Below are 20803 nucleotides of genomic sequence, written 5' to 3' on the forward strand. Positions count from 1 at the left end.
ATGCTCCTAAAAGAGAAGGATACAGACTTGTCCTTCTTGGGATGTTAAATTCAGATTGCAGAAGGTTAATATTATTACCACGACCAATCAACTGAGATAGCAATATCAAGCCATTAAACCATTATCTATCCAGTGCTTCTGTATTTGGACTTCTACGTTCTGCCAGAGCATTCATTTCAAAACTGCCAAGGTCAACTGCTCTCTAAATCATCAGGAAACCTGGACATAAAATTGGAATATTGACTCACTCATTGCAACCAATATTGTAACTATAAATAACAATGTTATGGGCTCTTTGCAAGTATACCTGCCTATTAGTCACATTTTTTCCTTTCTTTGAGTAGCATGCATACTCTTCCATTTTATCCTCACAACCACCATGTAAAGTAGGTTAGGCTGAAAGAGACCAACTAGGACAAAATCACCCAGTGAATTGAGAAGGGATTTGAACCCAGGTTTCTCTAGTCTTAGTCCAACACTCTAAACACTCCATCAAAATGGTTCTCTTGAACCGTAAGTCTTTCTTTGCATAATGACTAAAAATCTGGATATAACTGCTTTATGCAGTACTGGTGGCTACCCATGGTGTTCAGTGATCTTTACTTCTGAGTACGTACACACAGGTGTTGCAAGCTCACCATAAAAGCTTTATGAACATTTTGGACAACAAGGATGACCTCACTTTAAACAGAGGATCTAAACATACCTTGCTTACTTCTTTTAGTGCCCGCTTGCTAGCTTCATATTTTGGTGAATCTTTAGGTGTCTTTTGGCAAATAGTCTGAAACAAAAAATTAGCTTATTCAGAGATGCACACTTTTGTTGGTTGTTGCACTGACAGACCAGGAGTATAAAATTTTGCCTTTCGCATGTGAACAAACAAAGGTTGGAAAATTCTGCTTTATGAGGATACAAACTATACTACCTCCAAGACACATGAAGTCATCCTTCATATGAATGACAGCCCCAATACCTGACAGCAGCTCTAGATGCTAAAAATAGCTTTTGCTCTATTACTTTAAGGAAGAATCCCTGGATCCCATTTTCAGTTATAATTAAAAATTTGCTTCCTTTCATCATCACTTGCAAATTATCATTCCTTTCAAATTCCAGCCACCAACCCTATGTCTAAGATCCCTGGCCTCAGTTAACTTATTAGAGATGTCTAGATGAAACAAAAGATGCAGCTGGACAGATCTCCTTTTTTTCAAAAACACCATAAAAGTAAAAAAAGAGCCTGATGACTAAGTCAACATTTTATAGACTTTCTTTTATAAGCAAACTATGAAAACAAAGCAGTACTAAAACTAACATCCTGTACTGATATATTTCTAATGATGGAGGATGTGGAATACCTTTTGTGGGTAGCCAAAACACTATAAATTCATTCTCTGGTAAAATGATGTTTATACAGTCTGATTGTAATAAAGAGGATCTTGATTCCTGAAGGCTCAGTGAAATAATCAAAATTCAGTACTGAAAATTAAAGTTCTTAATAATATGGCGCAGCTAGTATCCAGAGTTCCAGAGAAAGGAGATCTAAGTCTGTCTCCCAGGAAACTCACTGGGTGGTCCTGAGTTACCCACATCTCATCTCAGTCTAGATTCTCTCTTTAGTAAATAGAAACAATAACCTACCTATATAAAGCACTTAATTTTCAAAGGGCAAAGTCTCCAAAATGCTTCCAATGTGTAAAGCTTACATTACTGAAAACCACAGTAACAAGAGCAACAGAAACCATTCTAAAAGAAATTTACATTTGTCTCTTGGTTCAACGGAGAATTCAAGATGCAGGAATCTTCCCCATAGCAAAGGACTGCCGACAGGATCAGAGCACAATCATACTTGGCTTGAACATGCCCTTCGTTTTCAGCTTATTTTTCCTTTTTGTGTGTGTGTGTTAAGTGCCGTCAAGTCGCTTCCGACTCATGGAGAACCTATGAATCAAAGTCCTTCAAAATGTCCTATCTTTGACAGCCTTGCTCAGATCTTGCAAAATGAGGGCTGTGGTTGAAGGCTTTCACGGTCAGAGTTCATTGGTTCTTGTAGGTTATCCGGTCTGTCCTTCAGTGTTACTACTCATGGTCTGTCCTTCAGTGTTACTACTCTGAAGATGCCTGCCACAGTTGCTGGCGAAACGTCACGAAAGAAAATTCCAAGACCACGGTTACACAGCCCGGATAACCTACAAGAACCATTGAGGGCTGTGGCTTCCTTTATTGAGTCAATCCATCTTTTGTTGGGTCTTCCTCTTTTCCTGCTGCCCTCAACTTTTCCTAGCATGGCTGTCTTTTCCAGTTCCTCAGTGGAACAGGCTTCCTCGGGAGGTGGTGAGCACTCCTTCCCTGGAGGTATTGAAGCAGAGGCTAGATGGCCATCTGTCAGCAATGCTGATTCTATGACCTTAGGCAGATGATGAGAAGGAGGTCATCTTGGCCATCTTCTGGGCATGTAGTAGGGGTCACTGGTGTGTGTGTGGGGGAAGTAGCTGTGAATTTCCTGCGTTGTGCAGGGGGTTGGACTAGATGGCCCTGGTGGTCCCTTCCAACTCTATGATTCTACCTTAATCTTAAATTAATATGGGTTGGATCCCATGGATCTGTTCTGAAAATGGTGGCACTTTCCTCAGGAAGATGCCAGAGACTCTTCCACCAGAGGAAAAAAGGTTGCCAACCTCCAGGTAGAGCCTAGAGATTTCCTGGAATTACAACTGATCTCCAGGCTACAGAGATCAGTTCCCCTGGAGAAAATGGCTGGTTTGGAAGGTGAACTCCAAGGCATTACACCCTGCTGAGATCCTTCCCCTCTGGTACCAGTCCATCCATCCCTAGGGTTCACCCCCAAATCTCCAGGAATTTCCCCAGCCACAGGTGGTAACCCTAGGAGGAAAACATATCCATTGAAAAATCCAATAGGATTCAGCCCTATATTTGACATTTAACACCTTTTGATTTACACTAATTTCACAAATTAATACACCGCCAAAAGTATGTAAAAGAAAATTAATGCTTCTAATTATAACCAAAGTGGAACTTGGAAACTGATTTTAAACTGTGATAACCAGAATGACTTTGACTAGCTTATTAGTACCTTGTAATGGTAATAATACCCACACCCTCATTATGGCTCACCCTTATATTAGAATCATCCTATAGTATCAGCCATAATAATCATTGTTGAGCAGCCTTTGATGGGAAAAATATGGTAGCCATATCACAGATACAACAAGAAACTAGCTCAAAATTTAGAAGAAGAAAACCAAAATCAGTGGGGAAAAACCACAGGGGTAACAATGTTTGCAACCCTAAGGACAACGAGGCTGCCTGAACCCCCACAGAGGGTTCAGCAAACCCAAACCTTCTAAACCACTGTGCACAATTTGATGTGCATGCAGATGCCTAACTATCACACGCACACAAAATCCAGCATTTCTCTTTAAGAAGTAGTTCCTACAGATTTGCCTGACTCCAAAGAAAAGATACATGAAGTGGTGACGGTTACTACAGAATGGTTTATAACACAGACTTCATATATTTAACATACGTAACAACTATGACAGTGTTTAAAATATGTTATTCTTACATCCATCAGCAGCGGAAGTCGTGTAACCCTTTGCATCGGGAGGATTAGGAAAGAAATCATAGGCAAGTTCCTGCATTCTTCTTGGGACTCAATCCGTGACAGAATGTCCTTGAAGGCTGGATTTATAGATCTGATCAAAAACAAAACAATAAACAATAAAAGTAACTTTTTTTAATAGGTTGCATTAGTTTAGAAATCAGTTATGAATCTGGGAAAGTAGGTTCATTGTTAACAGTATTCAAATTCCACAATACCACCATAATATAACCAGATTTGCTAAGGTTTTCTGGTTTTTACCAGGAGAGATTGTCTGTACTTTTAAATGCAGTGAAGTCGCAGCCAACGTGTGTGAGAGGGTCCAACCTAGTGGCCAGTCAGTAAAAGCCTGTTTCTCCCTGAAAGCATTGAAGATAATTTAAGCCACACTTTGAAGCCATAAAATGTGTGTGTGTCTCAGCCAAGTTTCTCCTCGGACTATCTGGAGACATGTGCTGCTGTCCTGTTTTTTGGAACCAACCTGTAAATAAATGTGAGTCTCCTCAGTTGGTAGAAAAGGCCTGTCAAAGAGATGCAGCATGAGAAGTCTTATTAAAAGCCTCTGTGCATTTAGAAAGTACTGGTACCCTTTCCAGATGAGGCTCTCACAACTCCATATATTAACATTTTCAACAAACACCACAAATACTACTTCATCAGATTTAAGCTCTCACTCTACAGCCCCTGTAGTCTCTCTTTTTCTGCAAATGTGATTGAATCAAGCATGTGTCACAGTAATGCTAGGGACTACCTTTCCCAACAGCCCCTATTTCAACGGAGTTCCCTTTCCCGGAGAGAGACAACAGACAGGTTACAAAAAGGAGAGTGAACATGTTACCACCGTTATGCTGGTCTATGACCATAATAAAGTAAAGTCACAGCAATGAGGGCAAACATGATAGCTCCCTCCCTGTGATCAGCAACAACGCTTTCTACACTTCCTCTACACGTCGGTACCATGCTCTTGAGCTGGTGAATGCGCAGAGGCCAAGGACAGCACACTCATGCTCACTCTCTCCCTTTCCATGTGTTCACTAGTCTGTATCAAGATAGAATCTTGGCTGTACGCTTGAATTATTTCTATTTGAATCTCATTATAATTTACCACCCTTCGGTGGGTGCAAACTCCTCTGTTTTACCTACTCCCATCAAACAACATGTTTGTTAGCCATGTGACTATTGGAACCCCCCAGGGTTATTACAGATGTTGCTATCACTGCAGTGTCTGACTATTTTTACTCCAATTACATAAGATTTTAGGAAACAAATATATACAGGGTCGCCATGAGTCAGCTGTGACTTGATGCCACACACACACACACAAGTTAGCTAACAGATAGATCAACAATTTTTACTGAAAGCAATTCTAATACTGTTGAAGTGCTGATGTTGCAATATAAACACCTGTGGTTTCCATTACTTACAGTAATTTCTGTAGTGTTCGCTGTTGATAGACTTCATTTGAGCAATATTTTACATAAGGGTCAAAAGTTGATGAAGTATGCTTTTCCACAATATCACTGATATCTTCTATGAAGATGTTGTTCCGATGTCTTGCTTCAAGCTCTTTGAAGAATCTGAAGGGAACAAATTCACAAAACATACTTCACCATGGTTTATTTTGTAAGAGACTACTGGTTTTAAACAATGATAAGCAACCATGGTTTATTTTGTAAGAGGCTAAGGGGGTCTAACTGGCTTTATAACTAAACAAAGATAAGAAAACATGCAGAGACACTTGAACCAACAATAAAATACCATGCAAGTGAAGAACCCTGACCTGCCTCTTTGTTTGATTATACATGTACTGTTATTGTCAGTGGAAGTGGGGTTGGTTATTCATGCCTGTGGAGAGAAGATGAATGATCAGGCTAAGCATAAAATATTGCATTAAAATAGTTATATCAACATATTTTGCGGACTACCTAAAAAGAACTTAACTTGAATCAATAATGACCAAATATATGGTTTCTATGTGAAAATGGAAATATAGTGAAAAAATCCAAAAGGTTGCTTTTGATACTCTCAAATGCAGCACAGACTCCAGTTGCCATGTATCAGTTTAGGGGAAGGGGTTGTGTGGAGGCTGGCCCAGCCTAAATCTTTCTTCCTACCCCACCTTTCTAGTCACTTGCCTCCATTACTTCTCACAAAGCAGAATGCAGCCCAGTTGCTTATGTGCTCAACTTGTTCCTTCTCATGGCAATTGCATTGTGCTCTGTGAACAGCAAGCATGAGAGAAAAAAATGGACCAGGTGTTTACAACTTTTTCAAAAAGTTCAGTTTATTTGCTTTAATCATAACTATTCAAAAATCCTTCAAAAACATGCAATATATACAGGGCCATTAAGAACACTGTTATATTGGGGTTTAAAACATTTCCTAAGGTTTCTGTAGTCTCTTGCAATGCTGTTGAAAAACTAAGTAAATGCTGCCTTAGGCAGCACAACAAAATGTCAAAACAGGATGTCCCTGGACAATAGTAAAGTATGGGAAGGTTGACATAGCAGAAGGCATTTCGTAAGTCTAGGGGGACCAACCCATATTGTTCTTTATAAGGTGATATTTGAGGAAATAATTTGAAAGCGATGCAACAGCCTGGTCCGGCCCGGCCATATGATTGTGACTGTGCTTTTTGAAAACAGATGTTTTAACTAGTTAGGTAATGATTAACACGGGCACATGAATGGTCCTATTTTTAGCTCAGTACACCTACACTTGGTGAATAACTTTTCTTTGAAAGCTTATTTACAATATTTGGAATTAGTAGGTGAACCATAACGTTGGAGCAAAGGAACTGTAATTTGTGTTTCAGTCACTCCAAAATAGTGTCAAGAGAATCGAGCAAGAATCTCAAGGGGTTAGTTTGACAGACAGGTTTTAAGTTCCACCCTCCAGAAGCCTCAGCCAATCACTTTTGAATGGCGGATTGGAATGCTAAAAGGAAAAAAGAAAAAGGAGGAGAAAAGGAGGAGTTTGGCAGTTTAACTGCTGGCCAACTGACAAGAGTTGAGGGTTGTTGGGTTTTGGTGGCAGAAGGGTTAGGAGGTCTGCTTGTTAGGCAGTGAGTCCCTTAGGTATTCTGAAGATAGGTAAGGCTTGGTTGTCATTGCTGTCACATCACAATGGGGGAAAAGAAAAACAAAACAACCCCTTTTCACATTTTTTCTTAACCTATTTGGAATTTCGGAAGTTTGTCAAAACTTAATTTTTCTCCTAACTAAACTTATCCTTTTATTATTTAGCTGCTGCTTTAATAAAGTTGTTTGATAATCTTTAAAAAACTGACTTAAGTTGCATTTTATATGAGCATTACTTATTTATTTAGAAAAGTTATATATTGATTCTCCAGAAACCTGCTTGACAATATTCCCTCCCCCCCTTATAATTTGTGTTGAGAGTTCTTTCAGGACTGAGAGTATTAGTAAAAAAGAAATACATAAGGCAACAAGCCAAGAATTCAATTACACAAACTATCCACGAAGAACAAGATACCCTCTGTCTTCTCTATATGTACTCTATGATTAATTTTGGATCAAGAAGCCTTACAATAGAATCACAAATTACTCTTTCTTTAAAAGTTAAACTCAAGAACACCAATCCACAGATCAATACATGAAAACTTATTTTGCACCATGAGTTCCCTTGCTGGATATACCAGTAGGTAAATGTATTTTATAAAACTGGATTCCATATGAAATCTGAAAAACAGCTATGCCGAAAATAAAACAAAAAACCCAAAAACACCAGTCAAGAAGAGTTGGTTTTTATGCCCCACTTTTCTCTACCTTTAAGGAGTCTCAAAGTGGCTTACAATTGCCTTCCCTTCCTCTCTTCATATCTGGCAAGGTTTCACACGCTTAGCTCCATCAAATATGTTTATTATCACCAGTTAATGGCATATTTTATTTGACACTGATATCTAAGCTCATGAACTCTTCTTACAAATGAAAAAAATATGCTTATTTACTTGGATATTATGCTAAATTTCAAAATTAACATACAAACCTAAACATGTTTTTAAAGCAACAAAGTAGCTAGTAAAAACAGTTCCAGCACTTTGAACAAAACTTCGTACTAATTTTACACACCTAATTTGACCGAAAAGCAAGCAGATAACTTCGTTCCCAATAATAGAGCAACAGAGGTGGAACTGGTTTCCATAACAACCTTTTGTTTGCCATTTAACAAAGGCTTTTATTTCATGTCATGTGTCCTGTTCCAGTCCTAATCCTGAGTGAAAGCATTTTGATAAAACATAATGACCTCTTTCAATATATCTTTGTACACTCCCAAAACCAATTTCGAGCAAGGCTCAGAATCACAGGCCAGAAACATTAGTAAACAACTGTAAAGAGTTGTTTACAATAGTTCTACAAAACACAAATTTCACACACACAGCAAAATGTCTCATCTCTGCCTTCAGTTTCTAAAATGAACAATGTATGCTAAAGTATATATTAAAAAGTACCACTAATATTTCTTAAGTGATATTGTGTGTAAAGTGCCATCAAGTCACAGCTGACTTATGACAACCCAGTAGGGTTTTCAAGGCAAGAGGTATCACCTATACAGAGATATCACCTATAAAGCCCTTAAAAGCATTGGGTGCATACACATGCAAGACAGCCTCTCCTGCTGTTCCTCTGTGACAGCTCTGTTCATCTGAGCAAAGCCTTTTGAAAGTGCCACTCTGCAAACAGGTAAAATAGGCAGTTGCCTGTTCATACACATTCTCTGTGGTGGCTCCTGCACTGGGGAACCACTTACCTGAGGCTATAAGGAAGACCCCCATGCTTCTATCATTTTGTAAAATGTGCAAAATGGAATTGTTCAGGAAGGAATTCTTGCAGAGGGAGTAAAGCTGCGGTGCAATGGTTCAACTCAGGAGGTGACTTTTATTAGGGATAACAGCAGCCTTGATACCGTATGAAGACAGTTTCAGAGGGTGCTTTGTATTTGACGAAGGGAGCTCTGACTCTCGAAAATCTTGTTGGTTTCTAAGCCGCTACTGGACTCGAATCGACAATATGTAGTGAAGTGGCATTTTGAGAAAGTGATGGCTTCAATGGATTTAGAAAGGTTTAACTCTGGTTATAACACTGCTGTAAGTAGCTTCCAGTTCAAATGTATTCTAATGGACTCTAATGAGATAAACCATAATTCAATCATTAACAACTATCGATAAAAAATACCCATGTCAACCATTTAGCATGCTCGACATTTTGTGTCCCTTCTGACACACCAAGGGGTTGGGTAAGTAAAAATATTTTAAACTATATATACATAAAGTATTAGAAAGAGAACATTATGGCACCCCCATTCCCATTACTGAGGAAAGCAGCGGATATCTGTACTTCCTTTTGATCCTGATTAATTCAGAATTTGATTAAGTATAAATTGTGTTCCCTGCTGTTGAATCAACACTGTGTTTTACACCATAGTCTCCATTTTCGCAGGGCTAAAAATTAATCAGTCACCAAGCTGATTATAAAAGAGAGTTGCCGACCCCTACACAAGCAGGACCTGAACACATGGACAAGTCATGTAGGTGAAAGCATACAATAAGATGAAAAAATTTCAGCCACTCTAAAGGAGTGAGCCTGATAATTATATAGGTGTAGTTTCACTGAGCCCTGACCTGGATAGCCCAGACAAGCCTTATTTCATCAGAAGCTGAGAAGGGTTGGCCCTGGTTAGTACTTGGATGGGAGACCACCAAGGAATCAAAAGAGTTTCTGTCTAGATATTAATCAAAAAAGTTTCCGTCTGGACATTAGGAAGAATTTTCTAACAGTTAGAGCGGTTCCTCAGTGGAACAGGCTTCCTCGAGAGGTGGTAAGTGCTCCTTCCCTGGAGGCTAGATGGCCATCTGTCAGCAATGCTGCTTCTATGACCTTAGGCCAGTGATGGCGAACCTTTTAGAGACCGAGTGCCCAAACTGCAACCAAAAACCCACTTATTTATTGCCGAGTGCCAATGCGGCAATTTAACCTGAATACCACCCCCAGAGGGGGCCCAGAGGGAGAGGCTAGGGTTGCCAAGTTCCTCTTCGCCATGAGTGGGAGGTTTTTGGGGTGGCGCCTGAGGAGGGCAGGGTTTGGGGAAGGACTTCAGTGCCATAGAGTCCAATTGCCAAAGTGGCAATTTTTTCCAGGGGAACTGATCTCTATTGGTTGGAGATCACCTGTAATAGCAGATCTCCAGCTAGTACCTGGAGATTGGCAACTAGTTCCTTAGTGTTTTCTCTCTACATATCAAGACAAATGGAAAGGTGTTTGGAGGATAGCTTGTGGGCACTTCAAAGGTGGAATAGGACTGCACGCCCCTCCACCCGCACAGACCCAGAGGGTGCTGGAGAAGCCGCTGGAGGGAAAGAAGGAAGGAAAGAAGGGAAGGGAGGGGGAAAGGGAAGGAAGGGAGGGAGAGAAAGAAAGAAAAAGAGAGAGAAAGGGAGAAAGAAATGGAGCAAGGGAGAGAAAGAAAAGGACAGAGGGAGACAGAAAAAGAAAGAGGCCATTTATGCATGGGAGGTTTTGCCTTGGATTTGCCACTCGGTGGGGCGTGGCGGCAGGCTTGTGAGAGGCGAGCAGGGTGGGGCAGAGGGTGCCTCCTTCGCACCCACCGACCAGCCATGCCCCTCCGCCCGCACAGGTCCAGAGGGCACCGGAGAAGCCGCCAGCCATGCCGAGTGTGGGCGCTCGGCTTCTGTTCCCCGCTTTCCCACCCGCCTGGCTGGCCGCGCACGCTCCAGCGGCAGCAATGGCGGCAGCTTCTGTGGGAGAGTCCGGGGGCCACCGCCAATGATGTCGGAGGTTCCCCACCCCTGGGCTACAGCCTCCCCCATCCGGGGTGGGGCAGAGCCGGAAAGGCCAGCGGCTTGGAGGAACCGTGCGTGCCGGCAGAAAGGGCTACGCGTGCCGGAAGTGGCACCCGTGCCATAGGTTCGCCAACACGGCCTTAGGCAGATCATGAGAGGGAGGGCATCTTGGCCATCATCTGGGCATGGAGCAGGGGTCACTGGGGATGTGTGGGGGAGGTAGTTGTGAATTTCCTGCATTGTGCAGGGGGTTGGACTAGATGACCCTGGTGGTCCCTTCCAACTCTATGATTCTATGAATTCCATGGTTGCTACAAAGAGGCAGGCAATAGCAAACCATCTCTGAACGTCTCTTGCCTTAAAAACCCTAGGGGTCACCATAATTTTAATTAGTTCCATAAAGAGGAAAGATGGCTAATAAATGTTTTAAATAGAATACATAAATATTAAGTTGACAGCACTTGACACACACAGTTTCACTGAAGTTAAAAACTAGGGCCAAGTTCCATGAAGCAGCTGTATAACTTACAGCCCATTCCTGATGTTGGGGGTTGAATGGGCATAGGAGGCGGCATGACCCCTATGCCAGTGTCTGTGCCACTTGCGCCATGCAAACTGGCACGGACACCTGCGTAGTGCCACTTATGCCGGCTCGCCTGGACTGTTGCGGCAGCGTGGCCCTCAGATGCTAGCTCAGCCTCTTGCCAGCGTCCTGTTAGGCACCTTCCTAACCCCTTTCAGCCCAGGAATACCCCTGAAGCTACGGCAGTGCTGCGCCACCTTTTTGGTGATGCAGCATCACTGCTCTCTATGGGGCTTCCCCCCCCCTTTTCAGGTTTTTACAAGTAAAAACCCATTTTTCCTCCTGTGCCGGCCACAAAACTTAATTGGAGGTGTCACCACGGCCATGCCATCCCCATCTGCTGCAGCTCTCAGGATTAACAGAGCACTTTCAGCTGTTTACATCCACTTTCCCTTCGGGTCTGTCCTTTAAATTCAGATCAGGACTGCAATCCTAAGGATGCCTTTCCTAATACTAAGCCCTTTTCAATAAAATGGGACTTATTTCTGAGTAGACCTGCTTAGGGTTACGTTTTCAACAGGTCTTAGTCATGATTAATGTAAACTGGATTTTGCCACTAAGTGGGTGCTTTGCTGATATTTATATGCAAGCACCTTCCCAAATATTATTAAAGAGATATTTTAAAATGTGGTTTTAAAGGAATATTTTAAAAAGTGCTTGTGTTTGTCAAAGGGTAGTAAGGATAGGGTCATTTGTCAATATAGTTTTGCTGCTGCAAGAATTGTAATAGCTAAAGTTTGGAAGCAAGTGAATAAACCTTCAATTCGTGACTGGAGAGAGAAACTATAAATATATATGAGGATGGCCAAATTAACAGAATTCCTACATGGAAAAGATATGGAAGAATTCAAAAAAACTTGGGCAAAGGCCGTCACATATTGGGATAAACTGGCAAAAACTGATTTTACTATTTTAGTTAGTGAGTTATAGAAACAAGTTCTATTACTTTCCTATTTTACTGTTAATAATGTAATTGTTAAAACTGTTTAGACACTTTGGAAGTCTGGTGATGGGTCACTTTTTAAGGTGGGTGGAGGGTCAAAAGAGTATTTTTGTTTTTTGAACTTTACAACTTTGTAACTATGATTGTATTAATTAGAGTATACAATTGATACTCTTTTGTATTTTCTTTTAATTTTCTTTTTATTATTGTATTTGTTTTGTTTTATGTTATAAAAATAAAAAAAATATATTAAAAAGGGTTTGCCAGTGTAAACATGAGTAAAATCATCCAGCTGCAAGGATATACTAGGATCCTAACTGTTTGGAACAGGCGCTGCTTTAAAATGAAATGTAGCTTCATTAACGATCCCAGTAAAAGAGGGAAAGTTTCTGAATGTGTTTATTTTAATCAATAGGCATACTTCAGAAAATTAAACCAAAATTATTTCCACAGGTGTACTTAAGTAGTTGACTGCCTAAAGCTGACATTTCAAAGCATTTTTAAACTTTTTTAAAAAGAAGAGATAATTACTATAAAAACAAAATATGCTTTCATTTCTATCTAAAACAAGAATGCTGAATTCAGTTTGCACCAACCTGCAGGAAAAAACATTACTAAAGCCAGCAGATTTTCCAGAACAGTAGGTATAAATTATAATTTTAGTCTACTAGAGTATTTTCCAATGTTCTGTTTTTCCTTTTAGTCCTATTAATAAGTAAAATAAAATAAAATAATATTAAGAAGTTAGAATACCAAGGTTTTTTATTTACCAAAAAAAGTTAAAAACCTCCCACAATCAATTTAAAGCAAAGTTCTATGCATGTTCCCTTTAGAATTCAGCTACACTGTGTCAAATGTGACTTGCTCTCAGCAGATGCAGTATCCATGGGATTGTAGCCTTAATTAGCCTGCTGCATAGAATCATAGAGTTGTATGGGTGCAATCATGTCCCCCCTCAACCTCCTCTTCTCCAGATTGAACATTCCCAAGTCCCTCAGCCTTTCCTTGTAGGGCTTGGTCTCCAGGCCCCTCATCATCTTCATCGCTTTCCTCTGCACCCGCTCCATTCTGTCCAAAACCTTTTTGAAGTGAGGCCTCCAGAACTGCACATAATACTCCAGGTGCAGCCTGACCCATGCAGTCAGCAGGACAATGACATCTTGCAATTTGAATGTTATGTTGGGTTGATGCACCCCAAGATTGAATTATCCTTTTTTTGGCTCATATTTAGCTTAGAGACCACCCATACCCCAAGATCTTGTTCACACACACTGCTACCCAGAAGTGTCTGCCCCATCCTGTATCCGTGTTTGTCATTTTTGTAACCAATATGTAGAACTTGGCACTTATCCTTGTTGAATTGTATCTTGTTCACATCCACCCACTTCTCCAGTGTGTTCAGATCTCTTTGAACTATATCTCTATCTTCTGGTGTGGTCACTGCTTCTCCCAATTTGGTGTCATCTGCAAATTTAATGAATAGTCCCTCCATGCCCTCATCCAGATCATTTATAAAAATACTGAAAAGTACCGGGCCCAGAACCGAGCCCTGTGGTATGCCACTGGACACCTCCCTCCATTCAGATGAAAGGCCATTGACAACTACACTTAGGGTGTGGTTCACCAACCATGTCCCTATCCACCTAGCTATCCTAGACTCTAGTCCACGGTCTTCCAGTTTACCTATCAGAACATCATGGGGAACCCTGTGAAAAGCTTTACTGAAATCCAGGTAAACATCATCAATGGCATTCCCTCAATCCAGTAAGCTTGTCACTTGATCAAAGAAGAAAATGAGGTTGGTCTGGCAGCACCTGTTGGGGACAAATCCATGCTGACTTCCCTGGATCACCAAGTTGTCCTTCAGATGCTTGCAGATTGATCCCTTTAAAATCTGCTCAAGTATTTTCCCTGAGACAGAGGACAGACTGACTGGCCTGGAGTTTCCTGGGTCATCCTTCCTCCTTTTTTTGAAAACTGGGATAACATTTGCCCTCCTCCAGTCTTGTGGCACATCTCCCATCCTCCAAGAGGTCTGGAAGATGATGGACCAAGGCTTTGCAAGCTCTCTAGAAAGTTCTTTGAGCACTCTTGGGTACATACCTTCTGGCCCAAGGGATCTGTATTCATCCAATGAAGCCAGGTGCCTCTCAACAACCTCTCTGTCCATGTTAATCAGTGGCACGAATGCTGTGCCTTGCCTACTACCATTTCTAGATGAGCCCATTCTCTTCTTCAGGGAAAAACTGAGGCAAAATAAGCATTGAGCCTTTCTGTTTTCTTTCTGACCTCTATCAGAGTTTCTCCATTTTCACCCAACAATGGGCCTATCACCTCTTTTACCTTGGGTGACCTATAATGCCTAGCAACCTGCATATACTCTTCTTTAGACATATGTCCTTCCTTCCATTTCTTGAACATTTCCTTTTTCTTCCTTAGTTCATCATGGAGTTTTCTGTTCATCCACAGTGGCTTCTTGGATCCCCTACCATGTTTCCTTCTTGTTGGAATAGTGATGGCTTGAGCTTTCAAGAGCCCCTGTTTTTGGAGCCCACCCTTCACTTGCTACTTTCCCTTCCAGCAGTCTTACCCATGGAATGACTCTCATCATGCCTCTAAGTTTGTTAAAGTCTGCCCTACTAAAATCTAACAGACACGTGTGGCTACAAACTTCCTTGGTCCTTAATAGCAAAAAGAATTCTAGGAGGACATAGTCAGTTTCCCCTAAGGTCCCCACCACTTTCACCCCATCTACCAACACTTGCCTGTTGGTTAATATTAAATCGAGTATGGCTGAGCCCCTTGTAGGTTCCTCTACCATTTGAAAAAGGAAATTGTCAGCCAGGCAGGATAGGAAGTTGCATGACTGTTTGATGCATTAACAGAACAAAAACCTGAAAGGTCATAAAACAGGCTATTAAATGCAAAAAAATAACTTATAGGTGATAATCCAATTAAGTATACCTTTGTGTGTATACTTCTTCCACTTAAAAAGTTCACATAATCCATGCAGTCTTCTCTCTGTGCCATGAAAAGTATGTGCTGAATGATATCAGTAAAGGAATGCTTCTGTCTTGAGACTGTTTAGTGTTTGTAACAAAAGCATAATAAAGTTTCTGTGATGATGATGAATGTTTCTCTCTGGTCAGTTCAATTAGGGTTCTCAATTCTGAGAACATAACGACATCATCAACCGGAATTCTAGGCTAGTAAAGCTGGAGTGTGTGAAGAAAGCTGGCAACCTGGTCTTTAGGTATGAGAATGCTGATGGCTCCTCTTGCATACTGCTCCGTTACCAAGATAGCATGTGGCAGCTTATGTGTCCAATAATTTGGAGGAAAGGCAGGGAATCCTTCCTTTAAAAATCCTACATACCGCTTGGCTGACAATAATAATTAAGCTGCAATATCTCTCTCTGTCTCCAAGTGTGAAAAAGTTTTACTTATTATTTGCTTGCTCCCAGCATCAACATTTTTTGTTGACAAAAATACCTTCATAGATTGTATAGAGTGGAACAAATTCCTGTCAATTTAAAGAAGGAAATAATCTTTCTCTAGCTGGGTGCTGAAGCTGTACACAGGCAGACTGATAAAGCACAATGAGGTAACTGTTCTGTTTACTCAAGATAACAAATAAAATGTAATCTAGTACAGTGAGTTTCCACTAAAAGGAAGTAAAGAAAAACTTTAAATGACAAATGGTGCAATCCTAAACAGAGTCACACCCTTCAAAGTCCATTAAATTGGGGGGGGGGAAGGTGATGAGGGAACTCAATGCACTTTGACTGGACTTCCTTTTTATGACTTATTTTGTATAAAACATAGCATCCATTCTGAGTCATTTTAAAAAGCAAGTTAGATTAAATAAGTTTATTCATAAATTAGCTGGATCATTTCTCTCTGCTTTTTACATGGCTAAAGAACCTGCAATGCCTTTCGAGATGCAGCTCTCTGAGCCGTGTTCAAGTTGGAATAAGTTAAACAATAATCATTTTGAAAACAAACTATACTCTACATATCTGGTCAGCCCTTTGGCCAACACTCAAGAGCACTATGAATACAAGAACTGCCTTGCTGTAGACCCATTTGTCCAGCTCTGGTTCCAGCAGTAATCTGATGGGTGCCATCCTACCTTGTTGGTGAGAGAAAAATAGCCTGTTCTTTGTCCAGAACATCTGAATTTTATTGCCTCTAAATGCAGAGGCTCTATTTTCTGCTATCATGGCTGATGGACTCATGAGTTATATACTATTTTAGAGCAGTGGTTCTTAACCTGCAAACCTCCCCCACCTATCAAATACATAACAATATGCCCCACATCCACAAATAAAAAATAGGTAATAGAAACAGCACTCCCAACAAGGTATACAGTTATAACTATTTAAGGTACATCTATACACTAGACAGATCTCAGGCATACATTCAAAAAGACTCTTGTGCTTGACTGCCATTGGCCAACTCTTCAATGTTAAGACGAACTCCTATTTGCTGTGTGCCACTTTTTAAGGGCATGGGGAGAAAACTAGAAATTAGAATTTTATCCTCAGGGCAGGATGAGTGGTATAAACCAATAAATCTCTGTTAGTTGTCAGAAGCTACTGCAAGTGGGGAGAAGATCCTTAAATTACCCATTTTGCCCCAAAGTTCCGAATGCCCCCCCAATTGTCTCAGATCGTAAATCACTGTTTTAGAGATAACAGTCAAGTTACACAAACCATTACTGTATTGTATCACTTCAGTACAGAAATGGAGCCAGCGTGGTGCAGTGGTTAAGAGTGGTGGTTTGGAGCGGTGGACTCTGATCTGGAGAACAGGGTTTGATTCCCCACTCCTCCGCATGAGCAGCAGAGGCTAATCTGGTGAACTGGATTTGTTTCCCCACTCCTACACATGAAGCCAGCTGGGTGACCTTGGGCGAGTTATAGCTCTGCTACAGCTCTCTTAGCCCCACCTACCTCACAGGGTGTCTGTGGTGGGGAGGGGAAAAGAAGGTGATTGTAAGTAAGGTTTGAGTCTCCCTTAAGTGGTAGAGAAAGTCGGCATATAAAAACTAACTCTTCTTCTTCATATGCACAAAAACACACCAATGCAGTCTGAAGTGTTATAGCAATTACAGATGAATCATAGGAAAGTGTTGATCGTATGCTCCACCTCTAAGCTAATGACACCAGCGTACCCGCTGGCAATGAATTCAACAGGTTAATTATGCAAAGCATGAAGAAATGTTTACTCAGAATCTCCTAATCATCAATGTCATTAGATGACCATGTATTTTAATATTCTAAGGGAAATGAAGAAAATAGTTACCTTACTCTATGGACACTATTCATGATTTGATAAATCTCTTCTTATTATTAAACAGCTTTCTTTCTAACCTTCCAGGACATTCAGTAGTTAATTTAAGAGTGGCAGCTTTCTTCCAAAGGTATTTCAAAAGGAGACTAGAAAAAGACTGCTGAATTACAACTAATAATGAAGCTCAAGACACTGCATTCTCCTGGACTTAATAGAGATCTGGAATTCCTGTCTCATTACCAATGCTGATTTCTCCACCACCCCTATTACCCCTATGCATATCACGCCTAATCCAATCACACCTGCTATTATCATTTACCTGCTATTGACATTTACATGCTATTGCCATTGGTTGTCTGAATTCACTTTTCTCTACTAAAGGACAGATAGAATCACATTCTAGCTGTATCTGAAGAAGTGATTTGTGACTCATGAAAGCTCATACGCTACCAGACATTTTGCTGGTCTTTAAAGCGCTACTGGACTTTTGTTCTTTTTTACCTCTACTAACAGACTAACACAGCTACCCATCATGATCTTCCTAAAGCTAAAATGCCAAAATACTGAGTTGGATCCAACCAGATTTTCTGCTGTTGAAAAAGAGGAGCTAGTCCTTTTTGGCCACCAAAAAGGTGATGCTAAACATGATGGGGCCCACATGGAAAAAAGACCCATGTACTAAAGAATGTAGTAAAGAAGAGAATTAGATGAGATTGACTGGAGGAAAAAACTTTCAGGATTCAATCCAATAATCAAAATAGCCATGTCCAGATTAGGTATTATCTGCCATTAATAGTTAATTTAAATATTTATTTATATCTCACTTTCTCCCCAAACGAGACTCAAAGCATCTTACAAAAGTATAGTAGAAACAAATAAACAGGAAATAGGGAGGGTTCAGAATCCAGAGCAGGTCTTTCCCTCTTCTCTCTGCCATCAGATCTTCCTCCCAGCTCTAGGCTAAGAACCAAAGACCAAGAGCCCTTTGTCATATGCCTTTGAGCACATTCAGGCTGAAACTACTTGTGAGTAGAGGAAAAACCAGCTCAGCCAGATCTTACTCAGGTGCTGCTAGCCAGCTACCAAGGTCTTCCCCACTCTTCCACTCCACCAGAGATACCTTTGTGCACACTCAGGTTTTAAGTACCTACGAGCAAAGGAGAAAAACTCAGATAATCATAGCTTCTGCTAGCCAACTAGCAGGGACTGTCCCACTTCCTCCGCTGACGTACTTTGTATACAGGTCAAGAATCCCATATCCAGACTGCTTGGGACCAGCAGTCTATTTTGGAATATTTTGGATTTTTTGCATATGCATAAATGAGATATCTTGGGGATGGGACCCAAGTCTAAACATGAAATTCATATATGTTTTATATATATACTTTATACACATAACCTAAATGTAATTTTAAACAGTATTTTTAATAACGTTGTGTACATTGAACCATCAATGTCACTACTGAGGGCCTGTAAGTAATGCCTACATGCCGACTCAAAAGGTTCGGTTTTCGGGAAAGTTCGGATATCGGATGTCTGGATAAGCAATACTCAACCAGTATTACAAGAAGCTCTGATTAATAAAATCAGACCAACATAATATTAGCCCTATTGTGATACTATATACTGATCCTGCAATTTGATTGGCTTGGAATACAAATGTGATTTTCGAAAACATAAACCAGGCTTTGTTTTGACTAGGTAGTACAATGTACCGCTATACCACAGCAACCATTTTTCCCCCTTCTCTTTTGAAAATACTGTGGTGACAGAAATGCTCTAAAGTGCTATGAGGAAAACAGATCTTCACTGAACGAGGCCTACTGAGGCCACAGGCTGAGTGATGCAGATGTCTCAAGTAAAAAAAAAAATAAACCATAAGCTAAATGGGAGCCCAAAGCATTTGGACCCCAGCACTGACAAAGTAGAAAGAGAAAGCTGAGAAACACTGTATGGCTTAATACTGAAAGTGATTGCTTGGAATGAAAGCACCGGAATCAACCATGTGGAACTTATATTTCTACAAATACTTTAAGTATCACCTTACCTCCCTCTATAGATGCAGACCCTTGACTGTAATTGAAATGTTCAAAGACTAAGCCAGGGGGATATGTGGTAAGGGCTAGGCATCCAGGGATTCAAAATAGTTTTTTCCAAAAGCAGCCAAATACCATTTTAGCCACCTCTGATACTTGGTGGAACATCAACAGCAGCATCCAATACATTAAGAGTGGTGAGAAAGCCTTGGTGTGTGTTGCAAACCTTTTCTTGCATTCAAAGGGACTCTGAACAGCAGCCAAAGTAGGCAACTTGTTTGAAAACTACGTCCCCATTTGCAGCTGCTTTTGAAGAATTTTTCTTTAAGTCAGATACAGTCTCAGATCTCCCAGTGGCCAGAAGTTTGGACTGTATTTCACAGAGTCTAAGATTAAAAGCTCTGCCTACCAATGAAACTCACTGGAGGTTACTGATCAATTCAATCTGTTTCACAGTGATAAACATGAAGTCTCTAATTGCACATTATGTGAGAGACCCCTGTCTGGATCTATTGACTTTTTTTATCCTTCAAAGGTAGTTGCAAAGGTGGGAGGCAATTTTGATATCGGCATCTATGATGGAATATCAGAATTCTGTTCTTCAGCAGAAATTGCCCCAGTACGGATTACTGACAATGTAAAATATGGTAGTCCTGAGGGGGGTGGATTTATATAAGCGAAACAGTAGAGGCTGCAAAGAAGGCTATACTAAAAATTAATGATGATATATCATTTTTATATAAACTTGTATTATACTTTGATATTTGTGATAATGAAAAAATTAAATTAATAAATTATTAAAATGAATTAATGCAATAAAACAATTAACTAGAAGTTATATTAATTTTAAAGAAGCAAAGCAGCATTTAAAACCTCCCAAGGTCTCTATCGATTCAGTTAATTTTTATTTTACTTGTAGTTATGCTTATTAAAGCTTATTTAAACAAAATACCTTATTTGGTTACCTGCTCAAAGCTCTTAAAGAAAAATGAATATATAGAGCTAACTGGTAACTAGGAAAAGTGATAGAAACTAATACTTGAAGGGCAGGCAAGAGTCAGTATCTTCTGGGCCAGAAACCAAGCAACAGAGCTGGTCCAAAAGAAAAAATGCCACAGGAACGACAAATGACAAAATATATTTATTGTGTTAGCAATCAGCTAGAGTAATTGCCAGATGAATGATACTATTCAGTTTTTAAGGGAGATTTTGAAAGCTGCTTGCCTATATCTGGCAAGAGAGCCATGCTTTCAATAATTTTACTCCATTTAAGGTATTAAAGGGTATCCTGGAGTAAATGTTGTATTTGCTTTACAATATCTTAAATCTCATTTGAAAAGCAGAAAATTAATTTCATACAAAGAATACAAAAAGGCAAAGTAAACAGAGCTGTCCAATTTATCTGATTGTTTTCAAGTAACATAAGCTCTCAAAGTAAGAAAAAATATAATTGCCTCTCTTTCCATCATATTATAAATTGAATTATAGTAACTAATATGAATAACTAA

General features: G+C 40.2%; 1 protein-coding gene across 1 annotated transcript in view; it reads right to left on the bottom strand.

Annotated features, from left to right (window-relative positions):
• The window catches only part of ARHGEF26 (Rho guanine nucleotide exchange factor 26), a 68248-nt gene that overhangs the window by 23568 nt on the left and 23877 nt on the right, over positions 1-20803 (bottom strand). The window contains exons 6-8 of the mRNA XM_056849666.1: positions 5044-5196; positions 3584-3713; positions 707-781 (exon numbers count right to left, since the gene is read on the bottom strand). Of these exons, the coding sequence (XP_056705644.1) occupies positions 707-781; positions 3584-3713; positions 5044-5196 (358 nt within the window). The remainder of the gene's footprint in view (positions 1-706; positions 782-3583; positions 3714-5043; positions 5197-20803) is intronic.

The sequence above is a fragment of the Euleptes europaea genome, chromosome 5, assembly GCF_029931775.1.
Source record: "Euleptes europaea isolate rEulEur1 chromosome 5, rEulEur1.hap1, whole genome shotgun sequence".
In the NCBI taxonomy this organism is placed as follows: domain Eukaryota; kingdom Metazoa; phylum Chordata; class Lepidosauria; order Squamata; family Sphaerodactylidae; genus Euleptes; species Euleptes europaea.